This window comes from Thalia democratica, chromosome 7 (genome assembly GCF_965202585.1).
Source record: "Thalia democratica chromosome 7, ktThaDemo2.hap1.1, whole genome shotgun sequence".
Taxonomy (NCBI): Eukaryota; Metazoa; Chordata; class Thaliacea; order Salpida; family Salpidae; genus Thalia; species Thalia democratica.
The window spans coordinates 6,659,488-6,680,774 of NC_139171.1; the positions used below are offsets into that span (position 1 = coordinate 6,659,488).

Here is a 21,287-nt window from a genome sequence, read left to right on the forward strand (position 1 = left end):
CGCTTAACGCCTTTATTTATCAAAGCTTTGAATAATAAGTATAAATTTCAAACTATGGCCTTATAATTTAGTAAAAGCTTCAAAACAACCTTTAAATACATTTAAAACATATTTCTTTCTCTTCACCATCATTTAAAAATATATATATATTTAAATTTTATTATTATGTCATTATAGATATCTTGTGTCCCGTTTACTATATCAGCGCCACCCCCCTTTGCATCTATGGCCTTCTAAATTTCTGAATTGACCCTAACCTTTACGAATCCCTTACACAGTTATATATACTTATACTTAAACTTTTCCATTTCAATGTATTTAATTTAAATTGTATTTCTAAAAGTTTATTTTTGTTTTTTCGATTTTTAAGTGTTTTATAGCATTAAAAATGTCAAAAAATGTTGAACGAGATACGCAAAAACCATCCAAAAAAGCAAAAAGCTGCTTGGAAGATCCAAGTAGAATTACAAAAAATTTCGAAGATGCCAGACAAAATATATTCAAGTCGCTAACAAATAATGTGAATCAAAGCTGCCCTGAATTTGTTATGTTGAACAAGAAAAAAGTTTTTGAAAAATTAAAAGGAAAAGTTATTGATAAAATTAAATTCTTAAGGAATCAAGGTTTTCTATTTTTATATTTATATTATACACTCATAATCTAAAGCTTTAGAATTTAATAAAAAAATCTTGATTATATTAATATTATAAAGTTTTTTATCACAGTTAATTCAATATAAAAGTTTAAATTTGTAATTTTTTTCAAATAGAAATATTTTTTGTTTTTATTTATTTTTTTTATAAACTACTTCAATAGTTTAAATGAAACAGTTAAAAACTATATGAATGAATAAAGGTTTTCAAACTTATTTTTTGAAACCTCCTTCGGCAACAAAGTTTGAAATCAAATATGATATAAGTTTGATAAAAGTTTTTTATGTATGGATAACATAATAATATAACTAAAAGTATTTAAATTATAATATTTGCAGAAAACTTCACTAAGGACGAAAACGAACTTGTGACGTCAATGAAACTTCATAAGATTTTACTAAACGAGATTGAAGCTAATAAAATAAACAAAGCTATGATATCCAAAACCAATATAAAAAATTGTTTAGTAACACTTTGTACATCATTTATTTTAAAGCTAACAAATTCATCTAAAGCTTCCATGAACCTTATAGAGCGATGTTTTCCAATAATTAGTGATTCCGACAGTTTTTTGGAGTTAGACTTTATCTCTTTGAGAAATATACTTTCAAGCAATGGCTTAAATATTGACTCAGAACTGCAAGTATTTAATGCAGTAGATAGATGGTTGTGTCATGACATAACTGAACGTAGGAAGTTTGCAAAAGATCTTTTGTCTAAAGTTCGACTTCCGCTTTTATCAGTTCCTGCATTAAAACAGATTTTAGACAGAGTATCAACAAAATATCATGAATGTGGTGACATTGTTAAAGATGTTTTAGTCAAAAAACAACAATTAGACACAAGAACTTGTAAAAAACTTACAAGGTACTGCAACCAAACTAATTTTAACATATTACTTTGTGGAAAAGAAAATGTTAACGGAAACATAGCTCCCAATCATTTTAAATTACTTGATACCAAGAATTTTATTGAAGTCAATAATTTGCCAACCATGAGAAAAGTAAGATTTTATTTTGGAGCAGTTTGTACTAAAGGTGAAGTTTATGTGTTTTGTAGCTTTAATGATTCCTTAAATCGGAAAAAGTCAGTTGAAAAGTACTCCCTAAATACCAACACTTGGGAAAATATAATTAACATGATGGATGATCGTATTTTGTTTTCTGCTTGTTCTTTTATGGATAGTATTTATATCATCGGCGGCAGTATGGGTCATGGTATAGGAGTCTACGATACAGCTACTTGTTTTGAGTTAAATACAAAAATTCTGAAATGGAAAGAAATATCAACAATGAACAATGTGAGAAAGAATTTGGCTTGCTCTGTGTTCGAAGGACGAATTGTTGTATCTGGTGGAAGTTTTGACTTAGCAAGACTAAACACTGTTGAAGCATATGATCATGTTCGAGATACCTGGGAAAAAATGCCGAATATGATTAATGAAAGAGATCGTCACAAATCAGTTGCAGTAAAAAACAGATTGTTTGTATTTGGTGGATTTTATACAAACACTTGTGAAGTTTTTGATTCAACTACTAATAAGTTTACTCTGTTAAAACAATTTTCTAATATTTATTTATATCAACCTTCTGAAATGATTACTGTTGGCAGTAAGATTTTTGTTTTTAATAGATACAATGAAATCATAACCTATGACTTTGATAACAATGAGTGGTCCGAAAATATTTGTGAAGCAACAAAAAATATAAGATTGTTTTCTGTGTTGAAATATCTGTGAAATCGTTAAAGAAAGATATTATAACTAAGTATATAATGACTAAACACATTTTTTGTCATTTATTTCTCTAAATTTTGATATCAAATGTTGCACGTATTGTAGGTACTAAGTAGAAATTTAAAAAATTTTCTAGAAATGAATATACGAAGATTTTTGATATTTAAAATTGAAGTATATATAAGTTTTGTAGTCTTTCAGGCTAGTTTTTATCGTAAGCTTGATGCTAAGTTTATACGTTTGTTATACACAATTTGTTCAGAAACTTATTTATACAAATTATTATCTTTTATATATTGGTTGTCTAAATCTAAGGTACGCTATATTAAATGATTCTTTAATAAATTTAACAATATATTTTTTACTTCGAATGTGTTTTTTATCGTAAAAAATATTTTTATTTTTCAAACCAAATAAAATTCTTATCACAAATAGCGACTTATAAATTTTAATGATACTAGTAGGTACACATAAATTTACAAAACCAAAAAGTTTAAATAAAAATGAATAATATGTCGACGATTTTTTTATGATTAATACATCATCTGCAGTATATGAGTTTTTTCTTCTCGACAAGCCGTTAAACGAAGTCCAATATAGTGTACGACTCGATTACCTGAAAGGTTCTTTCGTACAACTGGTCCCCGCGGCAATCATTTTGGGAATTTTTTATTGTGGTTCAATAAACATTCCATATAATTATTTTTTTTGTTTGTTTAGCTGCTATAAAAGGTAGAAAAAACAGTAAATGCATTAAAAAATGTTAATTTTGCTAAAGGCTTTTTGGTTAAAACTATCAATATTCATTTCTAATTTTAAAAAACAAAAAAGTATATTTTTTAATTTTGTTTATAAACTTAAATATGACAAAATTCTTTCAAGTTAAAAAATACTTTTTATTTAAAAAAGATTATAGCTGTAAGTATTTCAAAGTTTTTAAGTAAAAAATACAGCTTACTAATAATCAACAAACTAGAAAAAGGGTTTTAAGTCGAGAATTCACTACTCAGGATTAAGTTATTGTAATTTCTAAAGCCTACATTAGTCTACTTTGTATCAATTATAAAGTCTGTATAGACTTGTTTACAAGTAGTAAAAAAAATGAGTTTTTATGTAACAAAGTATAATAAAGGCTTATAATCCTTAATGTTTTTAAACCTCAGTTGTAGGTTCAAACACGCTTATGTTTGAAGCTTTTAAATATACGAGTACAAATAGAGAAATTTTGAAGAAGATGTTTTCGTTATATTTTAGTGAATGAAGGATGCATTTATTAGTCGACAAGTTTACATTTGATATTATGTTATTTGAAGTGAATAAGGAAAAAAATCGTGGGTGGTTCGACATTTTCATTTGATACTTTTGGTATTTTATAAAAAGTAAAAATTGAAACAACGAATGTGGTCAGCTAGTACTTATTTTCTCGAAATTTTTTCTGCTACCATCAAATACCTGACGAACTCTGTACTAGAATAACACAATAAAAAAATTGATAGACAGACATAAATCATTAATATTTGTTTTAACTCTATGATAACTAGGAATAATATTGCTTATAGAAATAGTTCATAAGCGTCTCTGTTGAATTAACATAACACAGGTATTGACATCAGTTACTGTTTATTTGAAAATCTCTTTAAATGCTTTAACCTGTTGTATAATTTATAATAAAGACTTAAGAATAGTAATTTCTATAGATTTATTAATTTTACTTCATAACTTGCTTTTTTAGAGTTTTTTAACTAATTGCTTTGAATACATTTAAAATATAACGATTATCAGTTTTATTAAACGTTTCAAAATGATTTATTTGTCCCAATTAGAAAATATGTGGCTAGGTAATGATTTATTTTACAATAAACGTCTAATTTTAAGATTAGCTAACTTTAATGTTAAAACATAAACATACGTTACACCGACTTTTAGTTTAAAAGAGACGCTATATATAATGCAAACTATAATTTACTCCAATCGCGACATGTAAATATAAAGAACCATAAAGATGTTTGCTCGATGTAAAGGTAGGTGTTATATTTGCGCGAATTTACACCTTTGCACGGCTTCTTTTCCCATAAAGACGTTTTTGAACGAAGATTAACTTTCGACTGTAGACATTTTTCGAAGGTTTATTATTTTTTTTATTATTTATTTTTCAACTATGACTGTTAAGCCTAGTACTTATTATTGTTATTTTATTAAAATTTTAACTTCGAACGTTTTTATTTAAAAAATAAAGCGTTAAAGAGGCGAATAAAATGTTTTTTGTTTCTTAAAGGAAACTTACATTTTAATTATCTATTTTCTTTTTCAACAAAACAAATACAAAAAAAAATGTTTTTTGATTTTTGCATATAATTTTTTAATATCTACAGCGGTAAAATACAGTCATAAATAAATAATCTTTTAGATAAGCCATTTTTAAACCCTATAAATAAAAATCTCAATTTACTTGTAAGTTATTAGAAACTTTCATGTTTATATTTTGAGAAATGATTCTAATATTTGCTGGCAAAAAGCGTCACAATTTTATTTATTTTACTAAGAAGTGAAGAAGTTTAATGTTAACTTTTTAAAATCTTTACTATTTATTGTATATTTTTTATAAAACTCATGTTGACTGTTGTTACTTAGTGGTTGTAGTATTGTTAGTTGTGCGCAGCAAATTTGTTAAGTTACTAGTATATTTTAATAACAAATTATAAAACTATTTAAAAATTTTTAAGTAAGAACTTAAAGTTGAAAATTTATACTTATGTAGTCAAAGAAGCTGCTTTCTGTTTAGTTCTGAACATCTACCAAGCACTTTTTTCCGCTTAAAATATGTCATTTCGTTCGTCTAGTGCTTGAATACAAATAAAAACTTATACAAATTTATTTTTGAAATGAACGTTTGCGACTACAATACATTTAGTTTATTGGTTGGTTTAATTAAACTTATTGTTCTTTATAGATGATGCATAAATTATTCTAAAAAATATTTGTCCAAAAATATAGATTGTTCTAAAGTATAGATAACATAAAATACATTTTTTAAATTTTGTGGTTATAAGATATTCTATTTTCAGCAAACTAATTATTTACAAAGCTAACATAATGACTAAAGTTTTATTAATAAAGACTTTTCAAATTACCAAATAAAAAAGTAAAAGATTAAACAGAAGTAAGGTAACTTATAATTTAATTGGTGTATTTTATAATAAACTAAAAGTTTTCATCTGATGCGTCACAAAATTTGTTGATGAGTTTGTGTTAAGTAATTACAATACTAATAAAAATTCAAACTAATAAGTTAATCAACAATTAAAGTTTTTCTTAACGATGTCAACACGATACTCAATTGTTTTTTTTTTGTAGATAGTTTAGGATATAAGCTTTAGGAAGATAAAGAGCAGTACAGGCTACATCTAAAATACTACTGTAAAAAAATAAAGTAGCATAGTAGTGTAGTTTAATTAAACCGTAAACTCTAAGTAGACTAAATAATATATATCATAAATTTTATTTAAATAGTTAGATATTATGTATTGACCATTTTTAGCGCAAACAAGCTCTTATTTAAACTATTATTAATAACGGAAACGCAATTCTAAAACTTTTGCTCGTAACAGAGATGTTACAAGCAAAAGAGTGCAAAACTCTAAAAACTTAGTCATAGACATTTATATAAAAATATTGAGTTCTTCAAACATAAGCTGCTTGATTTCAAAGTATAATTTTCTAATTGGTAACACTATTTTTATTCATTAATATGTTTTTAATTTTTTTAATTACTTTACCGTTTATAATCAATTTAGTTTTTCTCATTTTACTTCTTATGCTTTTACTTTGTTATGTTTTGATATAAACTTTATAAGTTCTTTTATCTGTTCCATTAAACTTCTTAATGAAAAATTATTGAAATGTATAACACAAATTAAATAGCTAAGATTCTTACTTAGCAAGTAGTTTTGAGGATAAATTTACATTATCACAGACTTGTGAAACTTTTTAATATCAGAATCGAATTATCATGCTACCACAATTGTTTTATAAATTTAATGTTTCTTTAAAATCGCTGTTTGTATATACTTACTTACTTAAATATAGTTTTTACAAGTATGTTAGGTTTTTTTGTTTAATTTAACATTTTTATTTTTCTTTAGTTTAATGTATATATTCGTTTTTGATTTTATATTTAATTAACTAAATAATATTAGTAGAAATACAATGAATTTAAATTAATTACTATCAAAAGCACATTTAACATTTAAATTTGAATTAAAAGGTTGTGAATTATATATTTTTTTCAATTATGATATATTATATCTTAGAAATACAATATCGTTCTTTTAATATTACTAAAAATTCATCAACCATTTTGTTAGTGTTTTAAACGCAAGAATGATTTATTTAGTTACGCTTTAGTAACCATGTTCTTTTGTTAAGATATCAAAAACTTAAGATCGTTTCGCAATTATTAATTAGTCTAATCTAATACTAATATATGTGAGACCAACTTGAATTAAACCATGAACAAGTTGCAATGCTTATATGTGTAAATTAAAACACAATTCTTAATATTTTAAACTTCTAATGCTTCACTAAAATTTCACTTAAATTTAAATCTTCAAGTTTGAGTAAAATAAGCAATTTTTGTGTTTATTTTTAATTTATTTAAAACTTTTCACTTTGAAAATAAAACTGTAAAAGAAGTATTATAAAGTACAACTGTTTTTGTTTATACACAAACTTCTATAAAATTTATCTGAAGATTTTTGTTACAAAACTATCAAAAATTTCAACAATTTGACATTCAAAACTTAGCTTGATTGTGATGTTTTACAATTTCTTAAAAATTATAAAACTTATTACTTGACAATTTAATTTTTTAATGATACTCTATCTTACATGTTACAAAGATTTAATAAAATAACTTTTCTTTATATTCTTCAAATAAAAACACTAGCATTTTATGCCAAAATTTTCAAATTTTATTTAAGGATTTTAAATACTAAGTTTTTTTATTTGTTTAAAGTGAAGTGTTTGTTCATAAAATTATTTCATTTTAATAATAACATTTATTGCTACATATTTTTTTTAAACAATAATAAAGTTACTGACTACATTTTAAACTAGCAATTTTTTTAAGCACTTAATAACATAAAATAAAACCTAAGATGTAAATTGTATTAATTTTTTTATCGTAATTGAAATTATGAAGTTTAATTTTTGATTTCTATCTATAATATGAAGATATATGTTTAAATATTAGTTGAACAATTAGTAAGTAAAAAACTTAAAATAAATAAATTTAATATAGTGAGCTTAACAGTTATGAAAAAGTTTTTTATTTTAAATTTTTTTCATATTAATTGTTCAACTAATATTTCATATATATCTTCATAATATAGATAGAAAAGCATATTATCAAAAGTTAAACTTCCTAGTTTCAACTAGGACACAAAAAATGAAACAAATTACAGCTTAGGTTTTATTTTATGTTATAAACTGCTAATAAAAATGTTTGGTGAAAATGTAGTCAGTAACTGTGATTACTGTTTAAATAGAAATAAATTTTGTTATTAAAAAAAATCATTTAAAGAACAACACTTTACTTTAAAAAAATAAAAAACTTAGTATTTAAGATTCTTAAGTAAAATTTTAAAAATATTGGCATAAGATGCCTAGTCTTTTTTATATGGAAAATATAAAGAAAAGTTGTTTTATTAAATCTTAATAATATGTAATATAAAACATCACTAAAAAAATTAGATAGTTAAGTAAAGCAGTCTAGTCAAATATAGTGAGCAGTTAAGAATTACAATTTAAAAAAAAATTCTACATAACATCAAAAAAGTCAGTTTTCGAAAATTTAGTTGTATTTAGTTAAAATGTTATGCTTGAGTGAATGTTGAGTAATTTTTTCATAGAAATATAGCTATTGCGCCTACAACCGCTAGAATTACACCACACTTTTGGTAACTAGTGACAACATTCATATGTCTTAGAAGCTGTCCTTAGTCTTTCTAAAGTTTTTTAAATCCTTATAAAAAGTATAAAAAACTGATATTTTCAAAATTTCAAATGTCCTGTGTTATCTTGAGGTAATTAATGATCATGAGCATCCTGAGTGTATGGATAGTAAGATATCTAGATATCTAACATAGTAAGATATCTAGCTCAACAGTCAACCTGTAAAGTTTAAACATACTTTGGTGCAATCATTGAACAACATTTGGTAAGATATATATTGAAATCAAGTGCTGCTGATTGAGAGGTGAGATTTATGGAAAAATATCCACTTGTTCACAGCTTGAACAACAATTTTACTTTAAAAGCAATAATCTAAAATAGTTTACATGAGGTTTGAAAAATTTATGTATAAATGAATAAACTATCTAGTAATTGTTTTTGACCAGGTTGCAACAATTTCACACTCAAATTTTGTATTGCTGGCATTTGAAACTTGAATGTCTTTAAGTGTAATCAAGCGGAACTTATAATATGGAAAAATTTAACATTTGAGGTCATTAATAATTTGTTTAACTACTTATTACAAAGTTAAATTTGTAAAAAAGAATAAATGACTTTTATAAATAAATCTTTGTATTTTTTTCTGTATTAGGTTTAAAAACTGTTAAATAGTTGTTGAGCTACTTTAATTAGATGTGTAATCCCTATAAAAAATAATTTAAACTTAGCTGTATATTTAAATATCTGACTGTTTTTTTTAATTGAATAAATCTCTATACTAGTACTTAAGAATGTTGCTGTGCTTATTGTGTCTTACAATTTTATAACAATAAACAGTTTATAAAGACTATTGTTGTTATTTTTTAAGCTAAATTTTTTAGTATTAGCTGTATTGTTTTTAGTAAAAAAATGTATGACAAAAAAAAACTCTTAATTTTGGTTTAAATATTTATAAAAGTGTATTTAAGATCTAAATTGAAATACATGACGATAATCCAAAACTTCATTTATTTATATGTATTAAAAAATATATAACATTTTTTTGTGAATTTCAGGGCTGCAACAAGGTCAGGAAAAATCAGAAAATCAGGAAAAGTTAGGAAAAACTAAAAATAAAAGACAAAAATCAGTAACTAATTAGGATTTTTGAAAAAAAGTCAGGAAAAATCAGGAAATTTAATAAAATTAAAAAATAAAATTAAATATTCTGACAAATTTTGGTCTGACAAATTTCTTTTGTCAGACCAAAACTGCAACACTTTCCTTTAACTTTACAAAATCATTTAATTTCTATGCCTTCATCAGGTATATATTAATAAAATATTCTTTCAGGGTTGTCACTTTACCTGGAATAGAACCTTGAAAAACTAGGATTTTTGAACAATTTTTACATTTTCAATATTAAAATTTTGAATTGAAAAAAAAAAATTCCATTACATAGATAAAAATTTTTGTCTTCATTAAAATTTTTTTCATTAAAAATCCACATTTAAAGTAGCTTTGAACTATCTTTTCAATGTTTTTATACTTTTAACACAGCTTCTTACCTTAAACTAAACTTCAAACTAAAATTAGCCCCAAAAATGTACACTTTTAATAACCTGGAGAAAATTTTGAAATCCTGAATAAAATTTTGAAAAACGAGTGGCAACCCTGTCCTTTATTAAACTGCAAAATATATTTATTGATGTATTAGACAACTACCCTACTTGAATAGGTAGTTTTGTATGCTTATTTGTATTTATAAATATTGGCAAGGACACGTCCATATTTATACTGTGATATAAACACACAGTTTATCTTGCAGATATTTGGAATCAAAGATTTTTTGTCTAAGTAAACAATTATGTACTATATAATTAAGCACTAAGTTTAGTATTTTATGTAACAAGCTTATGTGTATATTGTACGTCTTTCTGATTTTTCGGTTGATTAAACTTGAATTACAATTTATACGACAGCTACATTCCATGATAAGTTAACGTATTTTTATTCTTATAAAATATTTAGGTTTTAAAAATATAAGAGTAATTTTTTTTGTTGACTAGAGACTAAATTATGAGAGGAAAACTGTTATATAACAGATATATAGCTTACTTTTTTTTGTATTTTTTTACACTTACTTAAGTATATTCATATTTGATTGATTTTTGATTCAAGGATTTCATTTAAATATTTCAGATTTTTATTTTAAGATATGCATATATATTACCTTCCAGTTTATTTTAAAACTTTTATGCTAAGTCTGACTATACTTAACTGATAGAGCTGTTTATTGAAAACACATTAGTCATATACAGATTGTTCAAGTGATGTAATAGAAGTTAGGAGATTGAATTCAGCAAAAAACTTTTGTTATAACCTGTTTAAAATTAAGATTAAAAGCTTTAGATAGCTATAAGTGTTTGATTATGTATTTTAGAATAAGTTTTGATTGGGAAATAGAAAATTCAGCAAAGTTTTAGTAAAAAGTTTGGAAAAGGTCAGGATATTTATGAAACTTTTCTTAGCTTGATCTTTGGCAACCCTTAAATTTGTTTTTTTGAAGTTGCTAAATGTAGTTAAAAATAGGTAACTATAATTGAACAATTTTGAAATAAGACTGGAGGTTTTAGTTTTAAACCATTGCATTATTATAATTTATTTAGTTATGCTAGCAATGCTTTTGAGCTAATTATTTAACTTAGTAAAAGTTTCACTTTATTATTTGCAGGGTTGCCAAAAACCTGTAATCCTTCACAAACTTGGATTTCTAAAAAAATTGGTCAAATAACCTAAAAGATCTTAAAATGTGAGAAACTTATAGAAAAAAAAAACCTGGATAAGCCTGGTGTTATAAAAAATTATTTATATATAAAGTTAAGAAAAAGATATGACACAAAAAACCAAGATTAGAAAAACTTTTTCTTCATAATTTTGATTTAATAAAAAACACATTTAAAGCAGTAATACTTTAAACCTACTAAATTTTATTAAAAATGTCTGTTTCTTAGAAACTGACTTATTTTAGATTTCTAAAAATTTTATTCAAATAGTTTTAGTTGGTTTTAGTTAGCTTTATTTGTAAAACATACTACTAATAAAGAGTAAAATCAATTATGTATTTTATTTGTTATTGATTTATGTACAGTTAATCTTTATATAAAAGTTTCTCAGGCCCACATTGGCCATTATGCTGCTCATTGCCCCAACTTGGCCGACTTTTGGAAACCCTGGTCTATATTGACGTCTGTACCCTTTGTTTTAATACAAAAAGTATATAAAGTTCATTCTTTTTAGCACCACACCAAAAGTATACACCTATTTAATAATTTATATATTAAATCAATATTTTATAAAGAAATATTTTTCAAACATTGTTAATTTTCTTAAGCAGAAAAACTTAATCTTAAGAAAACTAAACTTTTTTTTTAATTAGTTTTCATTAGAAAGTTTAACAGCATGTTTCACACTTGTCATATTTATTTTAAATATGTAAAAGTATAATTAAAAAAATTAAGTATAAGTAGAAAGAATAAATCTTTTTTTGTTGTTTAGTTTACTTACAAGTTAACTAAAAGCACTATGCAATTTTCTCCACATTTAACCATGAATAAAATTATTTATATAGTAAGTCTGACTAGTATAGTTATGTTACTATTAGTATTTATTTTTAAGTTAAATTTTTTCTAGTCTTTAGTTTTTAAAACAATGTGAAAATAAAAATGGCAGGCCTTAATGTAAGTACAGGCTAGCCACTATATTTTATGAATTCTTTCAAAGTTTGGAAATAACACATTTTTAGTACATTTTAAATTTAAAGTCAAGTTTAAGGTTAAATACTGTGTTAAGTATTATAACAACGTTAAAAAGTGCTATTTTAAATGTGTTTTTATAAAGAAAAACTTTGATGATGACATGCTGCTTTTTTGTGTCAAGTCGAATTTTACTACTTAACATTTAATATTGTTTAAAATTCTAGGTTTTTAGTCATATTTGTTCAAAATTTCTCAAGTTCAAGACTATTTTGCCTAAATTAACAGATTCCAGGTTTTTACAGGTTTCAAGGTTTAGCCGCTACTCTGTAAGTATTATATTAAGTCAGGGGCTTATTAGTGTATTTGATAGTGGAGTTTGTTGTTGATCATACAATTTTGATTTTGTTTGAGCTTGTCGCACAGAATTCGTTTATCAATGCTTTGGCTTTGATAAATTTTCACTCATGTTTTCTTTTAGTTAACTGCAAGATATTTTCTTAAACTTTATAATAAATACCTTTTCCCAAAATTGTAGTATTGTGTGAGTCTAGTGGTTTTAGCTGCTATATTTTTGTAAGTATATTTCTAAACAGCTACTCGAACTCAAATATAAAATTTAAAGTTGTCTATATATTGTTTTTTAGATTGTCTTTAAATAATTTTTATTTACTTCGAATCGAGTAGACTTAACAATAAAATAGGTGTTTTTTATTCAGTATTAAACCCTAGAATTTTTAGGTGTCAAATTTGTATAAAGACACTATTGCATTAAGACATTTTCACACGAAGAGTCACTTTTGCACCAAGGGACATTTTTGCACTATAACATTTTTTCACACTGTCAATTTTGCTCGAGTTGAAATGTTTTAAATTAGTTTTTTTTGTATGCTTCTTATTTATTTTCATTAAAGTTATCACTTTCACTAAAACCCCTAACCCTTTCTCAAGGTCAGTAACTTATTTTATAACTTAAAATTTTTTTTTTGTTTTTTATTTTTTTATTTTTATATATATTTTATTTTTATTTTTTACGATCATATTCGGTGTGTATTTGTTTTTTTATTTTTGTGTTTTTTACTTTTTAATTTATTTTATTTTTTTTTTGTTGTATTTTTTAATAATTACTTTAATAGCTTATTGTTCTTTTATTATTTACTATCACTTACCCTTAGCATAAGACTGTAACTTTATTTTATTTTGTTTGTTTTATTATTAAATTATATGTGAATCAATTTTTAGTTTTTTTAACATTTTTTTTATATAATTTTTTTTATCCTAGTGCAAAAATCTCCCTTCATAAATATTTGACTCGTTTCCTCTAGAATAGATCCCCATGTGCTTTGAGACAAACTCAAGTAAATATAAATTCGCATGATAAACATCAAATATATTTATTATCAATGTGTGATAGTTGATTATTTTTTTCACCACAAGAGTAATGTATTAATAAATGAAAAATATATAATCATTTCATTTAAATTTTAAGTAGTAATTAAATTTAGCTGCACTTGTAAGAGGTAGTAAAAAATAATCTTATTCATGGTTAGACGCAGAGAAGAATATAAATTGTTTTAATTTAAGTTAATGAACACTTTTTTTTTGAATTTCTAAATATACTTGGTTTAATATCAATGATACATTAACATGTTAAAATTACTACTTATGAATAATGTTATTTTGCTTTACAACAACACCTAAAAAAACCTTTAACACTTAAAAAAGCTTTGGCCCCTTCAGACATAATTTCTCAAAATTTACTTTTATAAACTCATAAGATCTTTTTGGTTGCTTTGCATCATCAGTTCCAGAATATCTAGAGTAAGTTTTATACTGTCGCTTTGTGGCGTTCCTTTTGCAACTATGGCCTTCTAAGTTTCTTAAATGATATCGACCTTTGGAAAACCCTGTTATATAATTGAATTTTTTTCCTTACCTTTTTTTTTAAGTGAGATATTTATAGTTATAATCAATTTTTTATAGGTTTAACTTATAGGTTAAACAAAAAATTAAACTTTTAAAATGGCTAAAAATCAGAAAAGAAATATTCAAAAATCAGCTAAAGAAGCAAAATGTTTCATTGAATTACCAGGTAGAAAAAAAACAAGACTCCAACTTGCCAGAGAAAATATATTCAAGTCGCTAACAAGTCCTGTTAACCAAAACTGCCCTGAGTTCGTTATGTTGAACAAGAAAAAAGCTTTTGAAATACTTGGTAGAAAAATGTTAGATAAAATCATAGACATTAGACAACAAGGTTTAAATTTTTTTAATTGTATACTATTAGGTATTTTATCTAGATAAAAACTAAGTATCTCATATTTTAGTTTTAAAAGCTGTACAGTTGTTTACTTCATTTTTATTTAGAGTAATGTTAAAAATTGTAATATGTTTTATAATAAAAAATATAATTTTATCAGCTAGATTTTTCCAAATTAAAAATTAAATTATTTATTACCAATTATAAAAAGTTTAAGGCTAAACTATACTTACTGAAAATTGTTTTATTTGTCACCCACTATGAAAAATCTTTTAAAATAATATTGGTCCATAATAATAACATAATAATATCAGATAACCGTTTTTATCAGTTTATTATTTATTTAAGCTTTTTCCCTTTATAAGTCGTTTTCCTGATAATAAAAAAAAACCAAAAGGGGTGCTATTGCCCTTTTTGTGAACTCTCTAAAAGCTTGATATAGATTTTTATGCTACGCAATATCTGATATACAATTTTCTTATTATTTTACTTTCAATCTTTACAGAAAACAATATTTTGGAGAACGATGATCTTGTGACATCAATGAAGTTTAGCAAAGTTTTACTTAACGATTTTGAAGATGATAAAATACAGAAAACTATGATGTCCAAAACTGATATAGAAAATAGTTTAGTAATATATTGCTTATCGAATATTTTCAAACTTTCAAAATCAATTGAAATTTCCATGAGTCTTATAGAGCGATGTTTTCCAATGATAGCTGATTCTGATAATTTTCTAGAGTTAGATTTAATCTATATCGGAAAGATACTTTCAAGCAGTGGTTTAAACATTGACTCAGAACTGCAAATATTTGATGCAGCAGATAGCTGGTTGTGTTATGACGTAACTGAACGTAGGAAGTATGCAAAACATTTTTTGTCTAAGGTTAGATTTTCACTTCTATCAGCTCCTGCATTAAAACAAATTTTAGACTGTGTGTCATCAAAGCATCCTGAATGTAGTAATGTTATTAAAGCTGTTTTTAACAATAAACAACTATTAAACTCTACAAGGTACTGCGACCAAGCTAATTTTAACATATTAGTTTGTGGAGGTGAAAATGTTAAACTAAAAAACGTTTCCAATCATGTCAAACTAATTTATGCAAAAAGTTTTAGTGAAGTCAACATTTTGCCACACATGAAAGAAGCCAGATGCTTTTTTGCAGCAGTTTGTATTAAAGGTGAAATATATGTGTTTGGTGGCATGGACTATGAAGGAAATATTGTAAGATTAATTGAAAAATACTCCCCAGATACCAAAACTTGGGAGAATGTAATTAACATGATAGATGATCGTAAATTTTTTTCTGCTTGTTCTTTTATGGATAATGTTTATATCATTGGCGGCCGTATAAATAGTGCTATAGGAATCCACGAAACATCAACTTGTTTTCAGTTTAATGCAACGAGTCTGAAATGGAAAGAAGTATTTAAAATGAATACCGCTAGAATTTTTTCAGCTTGCTCGGTATTTGAAGGAAGAATTGTAGTATCTGGTGGAAGTTCTAACGATAACAGGTTAAACACTGTTGAAGCATATGACCATGTTGGAAATACCTGGGAAAGCATGCCTAATATGATTGATGAAAGAGGTGGTCACAAATCAGTTGCAGTAAAAAACAAATTGTTTGTAATTGGTGGATTTTCTACAAACAGCTGTGAAGTTTTTGATTCAACCATTAATAAGTTTACTTTGTTAAAACAGCCTACATTAGATTCTGGGTTTAATGTATTTGACCCTTCTGGAGTGATTACAATTGGCAGTAAGATTTTAGTTTTTCAGAAAAACAGTGAAGTCAAAACCTACGATGTTATAAACAATGAATGGTCAGTAAAAACATGTAAATCAACAGAAAATATAGAATTTTTTACATTGGTGAAATGTTTCTGAAACCTTTAAGAGAAGTTTTTAGTAAAACTCAGTAAAAAATATTAAATACATTTTTGTTAACATTCATTGCTTCAGTTTTGTTAATATCTACTATTTAAACGTGTTTTAGATACTGAATAGAATATTAAAAAAATAGAAGAAACTTATAGTATTATTTCGAGATTTAAAGATGACTATTTTATAAAAAATATTATAGCCTTTCAGGTTTGTTTTTTTTTAGAGCTAGAGCGAAATATATCGTAGTTTTAAACAAATCCTGCTCAAATATTTGCTTATACAAACATTTTCTTTTTTGAATAGGTTATTAAACTATATTAAACTAAATTAAAAGGTGCACTATATTAAACGATTCTTTATATATATAACAATTTGTTTTCTACTTCAATTACGTTATTTAACCGTAAATACTTAATTTGTTTAATATGTTTTACACCAAATACATTTTCTAAAATCAACGATTTATAAACATTATTGGTTTTTAATCGTCATACTAGAAACAATTTTGAAAAATCCGATAAAATTTAGTTTTAGTAAATGTTTGTCTATATAATGTGTTGAAAATTTTTATGTCATACTTTATCTGAATAACTGTATCCAAGTGTTGTACGACTTAATTGCTTAGAGGTTCTTTCGTAAACCATTTTCTAGCACCGTTTGTTTTAAGCGTTTTTTTTTTCTGTTCAATAAACAACTTGTATACTCAGTTTTTATCGTCTTATTTGCTTAGTTTAAAAAAAGGTACTGAATTAAGATCAGTAAACGCATAAAAATTGATAAATATTGACATCAAAGGCTCAATGGTGGACATTAACAATTTTCATATTTAAATTCGTTTAGTAAAAAATGTATTAGTTTGTTAATTTACATGATATTTTACATTGGTATAAAACGAAATGGTTTTAAATGTAGATACATGATTAATTCATTATTAGAGTAACGCTGTAAGCGTCTACAGATTTGTGTTTAAAGAAGTAAAGCTCAGTCAATATCAACTTATCTAATAAACATAAACGTATTTATAAGCAACTTTTGTTTTTTTTATTTTTTTGGAAGAAAATCGTTAAAATTATGATAAAAAAACTAAAAACTCATTAGCAAAATGCTAGTAATTGTATAGGTTGGTGATAGTAGTAAAGAATTTTATTTATTTTATAATGCCAACTAAATTTTTACTAAATATTTTTTCTACTTTCTTGGTTTTTAAATTAAATTAATTTTTTTTCAAGTGCAAACTAAATTATTTCAATAAGTAAATTAAAAGTGTTAAAATACAAAGTCTCATTATAGACACATATATACATAACGTCACAGCTTGTTTTCAAGGACTGCCTCTTTTACTACTTTGCTTATTAGTTGAACATCAAATATTACAAAACTAGTCACCCATATAGTAATTTGATCTTATGTAACTTTAAATTTCTCAAGATATATACATATAAACTAGTCATAGTATGATTTCAGCAATATTAAGTCAAGATTTTCCAGAAGTAGTTTCAAAACTAAACTCTTTTGTTTTTTTTTTTTGTTAGGTTTATTTTTAGTTAATGAATGTTAGTTATAACTGAATTTTTCAATTTAATTTAAGTATTTAATTCTTTATTTAATTATATAGTCTTTTAGTATATTTAAATAGAAAAAAATAGTTTGTAAAAGTTTTGATCACATTTAAATTATTTTCTAAAGTACGATTAAATTTAAATTAAAGAGTATATTTAAAGAAATTTCTAAGTAAAGCTTTCATTCTAGTTTTAAAAGCAATATTAATATTTACTATTTGCCCTTTTTAAAGCCCATGAGGTTTAACAAGTAAGCCATAGGGGGCTCATAAAACCACCAGGCAATGCACGGTCATATTGATAAAATTAACAAAGGGGAATTAAAATGTAATCAACAAAGGGTGTTGTCAAAATGTAAGCCCAAAAAGTCTATGTAGAAGTGATAGAATAAATAGAATAAAGCAACTAATTTATCTAAAAAGTAGTTAGTTTTGACAAAGTAAGTAATTAATTAAACTAAATAATAAGTTTATAAAGAAAAACTAAAAAAATAATGTGGAAATGTGTTATAAAAACGCAAAAAAAAAGCAAATGCAAAATTTAAATATTTTTTTGTTGTCTGTTCATTAAACTTATTATTTACAAAAAAAAAATTAAAACTGTTTAATATCAAAGACAATTCAATTGATAATTTGCCAATAAAAATACAATATTTTACATAAATTACAAGTACCGAATTTTATGGCAAAACGGGTTTTAAAATTGTGATTTTGCAACAAAGTTAATAAAAGAAAGACAAACTATAGTAAATCTAGTATAACTAGAATTAAAAAAAAATTATAAATTATAATTTTTTGTAATAGCTATTTAAATTATTCGGCAAATTAAAAACACAGTTTTAATGGTGTAACCTATAATATAGTAATACAAAGTACTCAAAGAAATTATTAAAAAATATTTTCTTAAATTTGATTAAAGTAATAGTGCGGCAGTATGCCGTTTAAACTTTATCAAGAACAACAAACTAAAAATTTCAGTACTTTAAAAATTTCATTCTTTTTAAACAGTTATAGATTGTGTGTTCAAAAAGTTTTTAGGCCACAGATTACCGCACACAATTTTAATTAGATAGATGCTTAAAATATTATCAGTTTATTGGTTCATATTAAAATTAAAAAAAAATTTAAATTTCTCAACAAGCCTAAACTTAAAAGTATGTTTTAAGAATTATAAAACATAGTATTGACAAATATTTTAGTATTTAATGAAAATACAGTATTTTTTATTTTTAAATGTCTAAAAAACTTTTATGTTAAACACCTTCTATATCATAAGAACTTTACTCCCATGACAACGATAAATTATTTAAATTTAAATGGAACAATAAATAAAAAAATCAAAATTAATAAATTGACATTTAAAAAATTAATCATTTGTTTATTGCTACAGAGTTACTTTATTAATGCTGAAATAAAAATCACAAAGTAGTTTGCAAATTTATAAAGGTAATTAATCTAACTAATTTGTTAAAAAAAATCATTTTTATATCTAACCAAAATAATATAAAATAACTCGTTATGTTTTAAAAATGAGTGTTAAAATTTTTTAGATTTTTAGTTCACTAAATAAAACAAAATAAAAATGATAAGTAAATTAGAACAAAAAAATAAGTTATTATAATTTACAAACAAGTTAAAGACAATTAAACTAGGATATTTAAATGTTTAAAACTTCTTGTTTTATTCAAAATAATTGTTAGTCTTTTATTTTAATTAAATTAACACCCAAATATTAATCATGCAGCATACCATATTTGTTAATAAACCTTGTTACTTTGAAAAGTTAATCATTAATTCAAGTGACATCAGTTGATTTTATTATGACGTCGATCGGAAACATAATAACCCTTAATATTAACAATAAACTTATTTACAAGAAATAAGTTTAAATAAACAGACTATATATTTTAAAATGTAACACGTTTTAAACAAAAATTATCAGATCTCAAAATTTTTATCAATGCGTGAATAGTGTATTTCAATGATTTTGTACAATTTAACATACAACAATAAACAAAAAAACTATTTTTGAATAATTAATCATTTTATTTCTTCGTATGTTTTACATTGTTAAAATTCTTTTATTAGCAACCAAGATGTTTTACTAACATAATGTAACTAAATACGGCTAAAAAATAGTGATTTTACTTTTTGATAATCCTACCGTTCTTTTAAAACTTCGATAGCAATTCTTGAAAGCAAAATGTTAAAGAGTTGTACTAAAAATATTACTTTTAAAATAGATTTTTGAAATATTTAATAGATTAAGTACTATTGAATTAAGTAATATTAAACAAGTGTATTGTAAATAGTAGTTCGCAATAAATACAGTAACTTTGTTTTTCTCGTTACGAACTTTTTACAATAAACGATCAAAAAGTTCTAAATGCGACATTTTTGTTTGTGTTTTTACTTATTAAAGATTTAAAAAGTTCTATTAGTAGTCAAACACAATTTATACTTAACAATTTGACGGTAAAAGTTACTTTTCATAAAAGATTGTTATGCTAAAGATTTTATTTTATTACCATCAAATCAAATGTACTTAGAGAATAATTTAAAGCTTCACAGTAGTTATTTAAAAATATAGTATTATTAACAAACTCTTTTTAAAGTATATGATCGCAAAAATCAATAACTAAACTAGTTTGTAACTACTACGCGAAAAAAAAAATTTCTCACACCAATCACAATTTACGAAGTTGAAATAGACATAACAGTCTATTTATTGTACTATATTAACTTGTTTGTTTACACTTTAATAGAAAAATCTTAATTTTTAAATCAAGATAAAACAAAAAACTTTAATGTTTTTTTTAAATGCACCCTTACTTTATACTTTAAAACTTTACATACATAAGATCGAGTTTGTTAAGAAATAAACAAAACTATAGAAATTTATAAAACTACAGTTCAGTTTTGGTCTTGTGCCTTTTAATTTTTTCTAACAAAAATAGACTACCTTAATTGAATAAATTGAAAATTCTGAACCATTAAATTTTTCAAGCAATTGTGTGTTCTAGTACATTCATCACTAACTACTTCACTACAGATTAAAATTTAGGTAAAATCAAAACTTATATGTTTTTCTACAATATTTTTAAATATTGTACATTATAAAACAATTGATCTTTAATATTTATAAACATTTAAAATTATTAACACAAGTTATAGTTTTTACTATGGAAACTTAAAATACCTGTACGTTGTAATTAGTCGATCACAAAACATCCAGCTTTATATAGTTTAGTCATTTATGTAAGTAAATGCTGTAAAAAATTATTGATATAATGATACAAACATATGTGTTTTATATTGCTAATTTCTTTATAATTTTAAAATGATAATGGTTTTACTAAAGTATATTGTGCTTCTGTTAAAGAAAAGCTCTTAGCTATTTTAAAGCAACACTATTATAACTAACACTATTTACATTATTAATTTAAGTTAACATTAAAGAAGTTGTTAATAATTGATTTTCAAAGTTTGATTAAAAAAAAAT

At 24.1% G+C, this 21,287-nt stretch overlaps 2 protein-coding genes across 2 annotated transcripts; both read left to right on the plus strand.

Moving 5' to 3' along the window:
* Positions 1 to 388: 388 nt before the first annotated feature.
* Positions 389 to 11,566, plus strand: LOC145840762 (kelch-like protein 28). The gene is made up of 3 exons (XM_082948090.1): positions 389 to 520; positions 1,150 to 2,135; positions 11,497 to 11,566. Exons 1-3 carry the CDS (start codon positions 389 to 391, stop codon positions 11,564 to 11,566), a joined length of 1,188 nt encoding a protein of 395 aa, XP_082804216.1.
* Positions 11,567 to 14,096: 2,530 nt separating this feature from the next.
* On the plus strand, positions 14,097 to 16,230 carry LOC145840763 (kelch-like protein 35). The gene is made up of 2 exons (XM_082948091.1): positions 14,097 to 14,331; positions 14,840 to 16,230. Exons 1-2 carry the CDS (start codon positions 14,097 to 14,099, stop codon positions 16,228 to 16,230), a joined length of 1,626 nt encoding a protein of 541 aa, XP_082804217.1.
* The last annotated feature ends 5,057 nt before the right edge of the window (positions 16,231 to 21,287 follow it).